Below are 11,867 nucleotides of genomic sequence, written 5' to 3' on the forward strand. Positions count from 1 at the left end.
TCAGACTCCATGGGCAAATTCAGTAATTTTAGCTTGCAGAAAATGGGAGTTGTGGGTGTGCTGTTGCCTCATTCTGTTTGTTTGTTTGTGTTATTGTATGACTTAAATAAATCCTTTTAAAACAGCAAAAATCACACAATAACACAAACAAACTAACCTGTGTTCTGTGAGGTAAAATTAGTGTCTTTGCCCATGGAGTATATTTGGCTTATACTGGTGGTTTCCCATCAAAAAGGCTGCGAAACTGTGAAAATGATCTAAATATCATGTACAATTAAACTGTCACTCATATTTTAAGTGTCTTCTTTTAAGTTATTTTTTTCATTTGAAAAGTTCCTTATATGTTATATAAAATCTTAAAGACATACAATGCAGGTTTTTCTGAAAACAATGTAAAAATAATAATCCCTCTCAATCATCACTTATGACCCACTCGAAATTTGTGGTGGCTGCATACACAGTAAAATAATGAGGAAATAAAAGCAGACACCCAGCCCTCTGCTTTTATTTCCTCATTCATTTACTGTGTTTTGGACACTTTACCAACCCAAAATAATGGTATCTGACGACCTGGTAATGAGACTCAACAATAAATTTTGGTGCATTTACAAGCAGCAACTGACAAATCCTGCATATACTATCTGTAACGTGTAGCTCTCAGGAATAGTGGAGTAAGAAGTACAATATTTCTCTCTAGTGCAGCAGGAGTATAAAGTGTCATGAACTGAGAAGAAACAGGAAAAGTGCAAGTATCTCAAATTTGTATTGAAGTACAGTACTTGAATAAATGTACATAGTTTCATTCCAACACTGTAAATTCCTCATCGCTGGCAGGTGAATACAGTATCAACAGTGAAGAAGCTGTAATATGTCTCACTTACAATGTTTAACTGCAACACTCAGCAGCATAATGAAGGTGCTCAGTTTCTGTGTCTTTCACACACATGCACACACCTCATCAACACAGACTGACAAACAACTGTTGAGGGATTGAGTTGGATGAAAATAGCAGGTGTTGATTGATAAAAAAAAAAAAAAAAAAAAAGGTGGAGATTGAGAGTGAGAGGAAATTGCCAGAGTGGTGACGCACTTTAATGTTCCTTCATGTTCACAAGCTCAAAACAAGACAAGTCACTTTTATTAATACAGCCCAAGATCACAAATTTGCCTCACAGGGTTTTTTATGACACACAAACGCATCTGTCTCCCCTTTTCATAAAGTGCTCGGAAATGCTTTGGAAAAAGACAGATATTTAATAAAAACAGCAGGAAGCAGCAGCATGACCATGTGGCACAGTCTAGATATGAAGCCATCTGACTTTTCTTTTTTTATGAATAAATCCCCTGTGTGGGCAGGATTTGATTCCTGACTATGACACACACTCACTCGCTCTCTCTGCTCACTAAACCCTAATGTCACTGTATTTTCATTGATTTTCCCTTAATATAAAGCAAAAATAGAACAATACAACTTTACTTTGAAAAAGAGACTCAGTATCATATCCCTGTGAATTACTGAAGCCTATTCTGCTGTTAAAAGTATAATATGCAACATTTTCATAAAAAAAAACACACAATGGATAGACTCATATAAACATCATCACTTATGACCCACTAGAAGTGTGTGGCAGTGGCTGTATCAGAGACCATTATTTTGTTGTGCTCAGGACGTTTTACCAACCAACCTTTACCAAAATGACACTCAACAATCAACTAAATTTCTGGTGTGTTTATGAATGGCCCAAACAAATTCTACTGACTCTACCTTTAAGTGGAGTATCACAGTTTAAAGTTGACTTTTTAATTTTGAGACAAAATTCTTATTTTATCTGTAGCTGTCTGTTGGGAGTCCTCCCTTTCAGTTAGGAGATCATCTGCCTTTCAGCCAAGGAAAGCTGTGAGGAGTTAAAGGTAGAAGCAGTAGGATTATCATTTTGTGTTGGTACAGCATCTTGATCACAACAAAAAAATAAGGAAAAATTAGAAAATACAGGCAGAGGGTTGGGTCTCTGCAGATGTGGTTCCAGTGGGGAGAGGGGATATGATTAACACATCATTTTGCATATTATGTCTTCACAGAAGAACTCTGTGATATATTTGCTGTAATAAATCATATAATAATATATCATCAGAAATTGAGGAAACATGCTAAATTGAAATACCTGCTTCTCTGACAACAATGCTACAACTGTTGTGTCTTCCTGTGAAATTTATATTCCAGCTCAGAACTTAAGTTTTTGTTTGCCCGTTTTCAAATTAATGTTGAATGTTGCATGAAATTTAAGCAGAGTGTGTATTTTCAGAGCAGTGCCCGTTTGTATTCAAAACAACAGGCTGAGCTTCACTCTGACAGACAACTTGCAGTTATAAACAGCTGATCAACTTAAACTCGCCATCCCCTGTTATTGTCAAATTATAATGTTGCTCTCGTCTTGTATCCTGCAGCTGAGCTTTCCCGAGTCTGGGGAGGTCGGGGGGCTTCAAACATAGAGCCTTATATTAAATATAATTTCAACCTATTTAACATACAGTCTGTGGCTCCAACTTGCGGACGCATTTTTACCAGGCGCACAAATCCAGCACCTCTTAAATTACTTAATGCTCTTAAATCAGCTACAGTTGTGGTTACAGTCTCTCTCCACCCCTACACTTGTTGGGAGAGCTTAATGTTATGGTAAATTCTTTTGGCAAAGATAATCGTGTAGTGAAGATCTGGTATCGTGACAGTGACAATCTCAATAAACCTTCAGTATCATTTATTTAAAAGAAAGTTGGAATTAGTTGTCTTGCAGCAGAGTTGAGTTTTGTCTCCTTGGAGTTAAGTTCAATCAACATCTCTTCATAGTAAACGTTCCAATATTTAAGACAGACAGAAAGACATCCAATAAAAGCAGGTGATGAATGTTGTGTTCTCTGTGTCCGCTCACCTTTCTGCCTGACGCGCTGAGGTATGAGGAGTGTGGACACGTTGCCGTACGTGATGTCTGTTGTCTCAAAGCTCCCGTTACCGGCTCCGCTCTGCAGCGCGTCAGTCTGCGCTCCGATGCACTCCGGGGATGTGGCTGTCTCATTTCGCGCACAAAGCTCCATGTTTCTGATCTGATGTTGTCTCTAAGAGGTTACAGAAAGTTCGGTTCACACCTTCTGTCAGTTTTCGTCTGAGCCTCTGGTGTAGCAAAATAACTGGACTCTGCATCCATACTCCTTCAAGTCCTTTGACACCTGTCTCGGTCTTCAAAAAAACACTGTAGTTTGCTTCTCTATAGTTTATTTTCCGTTTTTACTGTGGATGAGTCTCACTTGGCATCACATCGGTGCGCACCAGGAGAGGAGCGCAGCGCACTGCTGCGCTTTGGCAAGTCAACCCAGAGTGAGAGAGACTGAGCGCAGAGTAAAGTGGAAGACTAATGTCATGTAGGGTGGGTGTTCTCTCTCTCCCTCTCTGTGCGTGCGCGCGCGTGTGTGTGTGTATGTGTGTGTGTGTGTGTGTGTGTGTGTGTGTGTGTGTGTGTGTGTGTGTGTGTGTGTGTGCGAAAGAGACGGGGGTGTACATCAATTCGATTAAAAACTACACTTATCCTATCGCATAGCCTACAACTACAAATGTGTAAGGAACATTGTTGTTTTTCTTTTCATAAAAATAATGGGGGGAAAAAAACATTTTTTTATATTTTATTTATTTATTTATTTGATAAACCCATATCTTAGCCCTATACTTAAGTCTAAACAATATTGTCATGTCATATCTAAATAGATGTAAGCTTCTTCCAAAAATAGCTTCTGCTCTATTATATAAAAAAGGGGCCTATAAATTAATGAGACTGTGAAGACTTCAGAGACATATGATGTTCGGTGTCCAGACATTCTTAACATTTTATCAGTCAGTTTTGCTTAAGTTAAATCAGGTCCAGGAACGTTTCCACTTTATTTGTGATCATCTCTGAAAACTGATGAAGAATATTCTGGGTTCTGTGTGGATTTTGCATGTTCCTCCCACTGTCCTTAAGCATGCAGGTTAATTGGAGACTCTAAATTGCCAGTTAAAGGGGTGATTGTGAGCGTGAATAGTTGCCCGTCACTGTGTCTCAGCCTGGCGACCTGACCTCTGGGATCACGCTCTCCGCCTCTCTCTCCCAGTCTCAGCTGGGATTGGCCCTGATGTATAGTTAATGGATGGATATGATGTCATGCCCCTTCTGAGAAGCGCCTGTAGTGATTTCACATGCGCACCGCCGCCCTCATGTGGTGTGCCAGTGTACCTCCTGTCCTGTCAATAAGTTGTTACAGAGACTGAGTGGATGAAAAAGCTTCTGGTCTGCAGAAAATATAAATACATGTCACATTCTTGTCTCAGTCCTTTGCAAGAGCACACGCTTATCTCGGGAATCAGTTCTGCACATTATATCTTGCTCATCGTAATCAAAATCATCATCACTATCCCATTAACTCCTCCTCTAGAAGAAACTAATTAAATCCCGTGATATTAAAATGCCTGCAATGGTTCTTCCACATCCTCTTGTAAAACTGTCTTCTATAGTCATTTGATTGCTCATTTGCTCACTCAGCAGCATTTTAAGGGTGATCTACTGTATTTCTTACCAACAGTCAAGGCTGAATTCTTTTAACCATGACTACAATCGTTTTCTCACTATAACCAAGTAGTTTTAGGCAGCCTAAACTTAACCAGGTAATACAATATTAATCAAAGTCATTTTGTTATGTCAGTCATTTGTGAGTATGTGTTTTGGAAGTCTCCATAGTGCAAATACTGCTGCGCTGAAGGAACTTTATACCAAGAAAAGGTGCATCGTTTTGAAAAGAAATGTAGCAAGTGCTTTCTTTCTGGTAGATTCTACTGCAGACAGAAATCCAACCTTCACCAAACTGCACACAACAAGGTTTACGGATTATTTTGAGTAAATGTATTTTTTTGGTGTGCTGAGCACTACAAGCTGATTGCCATGTAGTCCCATTATATCGGAGAGAAAGGGTAAACCTCTACAGATAATATCACCAAAACTTTGCAGCTCACACCAAAAAAATCTAGATGGATAAGTAGCACTTGTGCCAGAGGAAAATATTTATTTTTAATTTGGGGAATGAACTGTCCCTTTAAAGGATCTATTGGTGCTAAGAAAGCGACATGAAAGGAACCATATTATTATTATTTGCAATAAATACCTTTAGGAGGTCTGGACCCCCTGTTGAAAACCCCTGATCTATGGACTAGTGTTACCTTCATGATCAAAGTGACAAGTAGCAACACGTAGTCATGGAAGAGCAGGAGCATCACAGTAGTATAGTATAGAGCATATAAATAGTATGGTATTGTATAACTGTAATATTCTTATGATCATTCAGTGCTGTCTGTGCTGTTAAAAATACATCCCACTGACCCATTAAGGTTAAACCTAACCCTCTCATTGGACCATCCCACTGTTTAAAAATAATAAATTAAGACTGCCTATGCTAGAAAATGAGTTGGCCTCTATATGTGCCTCTGAATGAAATACTTAACAGTTCCCTGTGTATGTTTAGAGGTATTATTAGAGGTGTAAATAGGTACATTGAGTGACATAATTACACAATTTGAATCTAAACCAGGGTTTGGAACTGTTTCACCATGGATCTATAACTACTTTCTGCATGCCGGTGCACCACTGCACACAGCTGGTGCCCAGAATATTTTACCCCTGCCCCTCAAACAGCCTGAGTCTGCCACTGATAACTAGCACTGGCTACAGTTAGCTGTGGTTTGTGTGACTTACAAAATTCTGTCTAATTTCATCAGAACGATAAATGCAGGATTTTGTCCTGTCCTCACTGCACTCTCAAATCAGAAGTAATAGATGTCAGTGTGTTTCATGTTTTGGGAATAAGTGAGAAACAGCCAAAAATAATTCTATAAATATTGAGAGGAAGCAGGAGAACACCAATAAATTGTTAGATATGTTACCACTCTTTGTTGGTAAAGCACCCTGAACACAGCAAAATAATGAGAAAATAAGACCATGATAAAGGCGGAGAGCAGTCTGAAGATACAGCCACCACCCCCTCTTCTAGTGGGTTATAAGTGATGACTGAGAGGGATTAGGAAAATCCTGCAGAGTATACCTTTAAAATATTGGGATGATATTTTGTAATCCAGCTGTATTGAGCTGGAGGTGAGCCATAGACATAATATTTGTCTTGGGCCTGGACAGGTTACATAGTTGTTTTTCCTTCAAGGTAATGGAGGGACCGTCTCCTCTGTGCCACCTGTACATTTGGGAGGTTAAAATGTCACCGCTTTCTGAGGCGTGTTATTGCTGTGGAGAGCGGGGACCTTCGGCCTGGCCTCTGAATGCTCAAATGACTCCCAGAGAAAAAAAAAAAAAGAGCGGGCCATTATTTCAAGAAGCCCACCTCTAATCTTTCTCCTAGTCTAATTAGCTGGCTCAGGCAGGTCATGTGCAGAGCCACTTACCCCTGATAAACAAGCCATGTGAGGATGCCAATCAAGATGAAGAGAGACACTGGTGCTCCCAGTTGAGTGCAGTAATCACAAACTGGCATGACGTGTTGATTACCGACGCTCCAATGCAGATGGTTGGAGATAATCACTCCTGGGGTGGAACTTCACAGCTCACGCATGTATCTTCTGGTGTTATACTATATTACTATAAACAACACTGACATTAAGTTTCAAATCAAATAAACAACTGCAGCTCTGGAAGATTCCTCAATCCAGGCAGCCAGTGTCACGGAAATACATGAAACTCGTTCTTTTTCCTGGCAAACACAAGGTGATGACTGAAGGTAATGGATAGTAAATGCATCAGTGCTAAGCCGAGCTGAAGAGAATTTCTGTCTCCTTCCACTCACCTCATCTCCCCTCCGCTTGTGGCTCCTGGACCTCTGGGATCGATTGTTCAAACATGGCCTGAGGCCGGTAGTGAGTGTGGGGCTACCGGATTGAAGTGTGTGTGTGTGTATGTTATCATAGAGGTCAGAGCACCACACCATCAACAGTCATAAGTGCCTGGTCTGGACTCTGGAGGTACACACACCTGTATCCGAGTGTCTGTGTGTACAAGCAGAGTGACGCCCCCAGTCCTGCACAGATTCTGACATTTCCTGCTGTTGTTCTCAATTTGTGGCAAACACTTCAGCGGCATCATGTTTTTAAGTGCTGATTGAAAACAGGCATATTCACAGAACTAGGTGGAGTGTAACGAATTTACTCATTTTTTGTTCTTGTAAAGTGCTTATAATCAATATTTTTAGAATAAAATTGTATCAAATCACAATGAGAAAGGGGTACAGAGAATTATCACTTGAATCTGCAGCTCTTACAGAGCTTTACAGCACACTGCAACTGCAACCTGCTTGGAACCAAACAGCAGATAAACACAGTTAGAGACTAGCTGGTGAACACAGTGGAGCATATAGCAGGAAAAGAAGCAAATCAGGGAAATGAAAGAGAATGAAAATTCGACGTGCATTTACCAGGTGGCTGAATATTCCTAATCAATGATAATGTTGCTCCATAAATGCTTGGTGTGTAAATAAGCAACAAGTTCACCATGTCATAGAATGATGATATGTCAGACTCTGTTTACACGCTCAAAATATTCTGCTTTATGACCTTATTCTGAAAAACAAAATACGACTAAGCTGTTTACATGGCTGATAAAGATGAATATTGTTTACATGCATAGCTACGCTGATCACGAAAAAGTGGAACAGTTGGAGCCACGTGAGCCATTTTGCTTCTTTGCGTTACGAGTTTTCCTGCTGACCACAAACAGGCAAGAGGACAAGTGTAACAAGCTGAGGTAAAAACCCAGATAGAGATGCAGATTAAATACTATATACTCTATCAAGTTGAGAATATTGTCATATTCTTAATAATAGTGGAAAAGTAGTGTGTATGTGAACATAGTTTCTGAAAAAAATCAGTTCTTGCAGGTTTAAAGGTGGATCATTGTGTAGACTGATGTTTAATAAGAGGGTTCCTGCTCTATAAGACTGTGCAGCATCAGCATGTGGTGACTTGATACATATTTCTGCAGACTGAAGAGGACAGTAATGGATATCTGTCGATCTTTCCACCAGCAGTTATGTACATCTGTCGATATACATTACTGTTGGTGGCGGTAATACACTGTAAAAGGTAGCAGTGTGCCAAAAAGAGGAGGAAAAAATAATAGTGCACTAATGCAAGTTTCAAAGCATCAACTAAAAGGCTTTGCAAGTACTTTGTGAGGAAGGAAATGTTAGGTCTCAGATAAACACAATTTGTTTTTGTTTTTTATCAGAAACGCTAAATCATATTTTTTTAAGTACAATTTTGAGGTACTCAGTGCTGGAGAGTTTGGATTTTATTACTAAGATTCTGCGTTGAATTTTTTTTCTTGCAGTCATTAAAACAATCAGAAATAAGTATTCACTGAATAGAATTGCCACTGAGTGTGAAAATGTTAATGCATTCATGTGTAGACAGTGTTACAGTTGATCCAGGTGGTGCTCAGTCTGATTGTTTCCTGTTTACCTCTGAAGTAGCTAGTGACTATAACCAAAAACAGTGGAATATAAATAAAGTAAGCTCTGCCACAGCCTGTGGCTGCAGCATTTGTTTGTCTCCCTCTGGTCCTGATGGGCAGAGTCTATTAGTTCAACTGGGTGCACTGTAAGGATGATAACGATTAATCGATATTCAATCGTTAAGAATATGGTTGATCAAGCAACATTTAATCGATATACTCTAAAACAAAGATCTGAAATACAACAGATTATTTTTATGAGCTTGCTTCACATGCTATCCAGTATTCCAGTGTTTAATATGTGGGCCTTTACGCTGCAACATGTTTCATAGGTCATGTAATGCTGTCAGAGAATATGTGATATGTTGCTGTGAATTGAGGAGGAAATAACGCATTTGGTATTGCTTGGTATAAGCAAAATTTCTTTTTTTTTTTTTAAATAACGATTAATTGATTAATTGACCATTAATGTTTCCAATGATTGATTAAGGAAAGTGCTTGGAATTTGCAACCCTAGTGCTTATGGCTAGTCTATACAGAGTGCAGCTGCTGTAAGATCGGCCATCCGTTCCTGCTCTCTCTCTCTCTCTGATTCATCGCTGGCTCTCCATTTGCGCAGCATGTTTTGTTTTGTTTGGTTTAGTTTAGTTGAACTTGTCTTTATTTTACACCCTACAACACCACACAATTACACTTTCACACACACTGACTCACAAACACTACTGATCTACTGTTTCACCCCTCCATGTATTTCACTGATAATTTTTGTTTTCATTTATTGTAAAACCTTACTTGAATATGTGAGCTTTGATACTTTTTTCTTTTAGGAGAGCTGATACTTGTTCTTTTTACTTTATTTCATTTATTTGAAAGCTCTGGCTACTCAAGAAAGATTTTAGATCTGACATAAGATTTGAGATAAGCTGTTAAGTACAAAACTATTATGTACAGGTAGTACGGAAAACAGCTTGATGACAGTGTATTACATACCGAGATAAGTAACTTTAAAAATTTCTACAACCCACAAGCCTGTGATTCTTCAACTAGTCTCAATGCATTCAAATTAGATTATAATAACTTATTGCATATAGAGTTTTAAACCCCCTATAATGTAACAATCAGACTCCACCAATAACACAAAATACTGCTTACTGTACATGATAATGCATGATTTAAGGTTCAGAATAAGTCTGTTTATTTAATACTGAGGTACATTGCTGCTTGTACGCGTGTACCTTAAATATGCACACTTTTAATGCTGGACTCCTGTAATAGAGTATTTTTCTTCTGTGATATATTACAACCACTTCCCCATTGTACTGCACTGACTTCCTCTTCACATTCACTGTACACAGACTCGATGTGCATGCACACACACACACACACACACACACACACACACACACACACAAAATAACAAACACACAGACACAAAAAGTGTATGCATCATCAGACAAAATATAAAATATAAATTATTGCATTACTGCGTAAAAAAGTAAATAAATTGCACCTCTTCGACACAATGATATATTTTTCTAACCCAGGATGCATTGTTGGAGAATGTCCAGAGGTGACTTTCATGACGACAGTAGATGGCAGCAGCATGTCTGGCAAAGCATCTCGAGTCTCACTTCAACAGACTGCCATCTTTTAGGTCTTTAAATGGTTTCTCCTCAGTCCAGAGCAGGTACGTCTTTGTTTTGACTCTGTCTACTTGATGTCAAAAGTGTTATTGTTTTATGAAGAGAAGGTGAAGAACTGCTGATGACTGACTGGATCACAAAGTGCTGTTAGTTTTAGTCTGGTTTAATCTTTACTTTATTTGACAGCAGCAGTGCATATTAATAACATTTTTGAAAATATGCCAGTTAGACTTTCACTGTGTAAAGTAATGGCTTCCTCAGTCCAAAGACATGCATGCTAGGTTAATTGGTGACTCTAAATTGCCCGTAGGTGAGAATGTGAGTGTGAGTGGTTGTCTGTCTATGTGTCAGCCCTACGATGAACTGGCGACTTGTCCAGCGTGAACCCCGCCTCTCGCCCAATGTCAGCTGGGATAGACTCCTGCCCCCCGACACCCTTCAGGAATAAGCGGTTACAGAAAATGGATGAATGATAACTGAATTCTTTTGTGGAACTTTCTGAATGAGGAAATTGAACAAAGCAGTTTTTTTCAGAGGTTAATTGAAATATAATTTACAAACACACAGCTAACATCAGACAGACAGGCGGAGGAGCATCAAGTTGACGTTACTGTGAACAAATGATATCAAACTTGGAGAGGAGGAAACACAAGTTTACCTGATTACTGATCACCCCCTTCACTCTCAATATATAATTCCCTCTTACGTTCTGCTTCATCCTCTCGTAAAATTGACACTGACACCTGCTTTGACACTAAGGGGAGGCAGGGCCCTTGCGTACCTCATGGGGCCCTGTGCAACTTGCATAGTGTGCGTATACATAGGGCTGAGCACCTCTGCCCTCAGCACCTGACCTTTAACTTATACACAGTTTCTTGCATCTGTCCTTGCAATATCTGTATGCACATCGTTTGATCTATTTTTGTTACATTATGATCCTCTACTAAGACCAGATTTTACACAGTAGAGGTTTCATCTGTTTGCCTGCAGATGAACACCTTTACACAAGAAGCAAAACTCACCCTGTGTTCAGTCAAAGGACAGTCAGTAACCACAAAGAGAGAAACAAGACAGTGTATAGACTCAGAGAAATAATAAAAGTATAAACAATCCTTCACAGTGTACAATTATGAAACAGAGTCAAAGTCTTGTTGTAGCCATGAGCAATGCATAGTAATGAATTAACTTTTGCAGATTTGTTTTGCTTGGCTTTGGAGGAGTTTTGTCACCTTTGTCCCACCCAAGGATAGCAGTGTCATTATAAGCTTTTTTTTTTAAAATAACTAAAGGACTCTCCCATAGTTACCGATCGCAGAAATCATAAACTAAACAACACCTCAGCTGAACCTTGTGAACCTTGTAAATCTTTGTTTGAAAAATAAATCTCCATTTAGTCTCACTCAAGTAGACTCTTATTATTACTTTTGTATCATATTAATATGGAAAATGTGTTTTGCAAGAAATGCAAGAGGGCAAAGATAAAAATTTTGGTTTGCAAAGGTCTGTGGTTGAACTTTAAATGGTGTGCTTCCCAACTTATGTGTATCACTGCAACAACAACTTATGTTCATATTTCATCTGATATATCACCCCCTTGCAGTTATTGTGAAAATGGTGTGAAACACTTGTCCAGACAAATGTGCAGAACACACATGTCCGTTATGTAAAGAAAACTGACTAGTTAACTCAAAATCCCTCT

At 39.0% G+C, this 11,867-nt stretch overlaps 1 protein-coding gene across 1 annotated transcript in view; it reads right to left on the minus strand.

Moving 5' to 3' along the window:
- The window catches only part of cckbrb (cholecystokinin B receptor b), a 28,362-nt gene extending 25,165 nt beyond the window's left edge, over positions 1–3,197 (minus strand). The window contains exon 1 of the mRNA XM_084724017.1: positions 2,928–3,197. Within this exon, the coding sequence (XP_084580143.1) occupies positions 2,928–3,090 (163 nt within the window). The 5' untranslated portion in view covers positions 3,091–3,197. The remainder of the gene's footprint in view (positions 1–2,927) is intronic.
- Positions 3,198–11,867: the final 8,670 nt, after the last annotated feature.

This window comes from Lutjanus erythropterus, chromosome 8 (genome assembly GCF_056507025.1).
Source record: "Lutjanus erythropterus isolate fLutEry1 chromosome 8, fLutEry1.hap2, whole genome shotgun sequence".
Lineage (NCBI taxonomy): Eukaryota > Metazoa > Chordata > Actinopteri > Lutjaniformes > Lutjanidae > Lutjanus > Lutjanus erythropterus.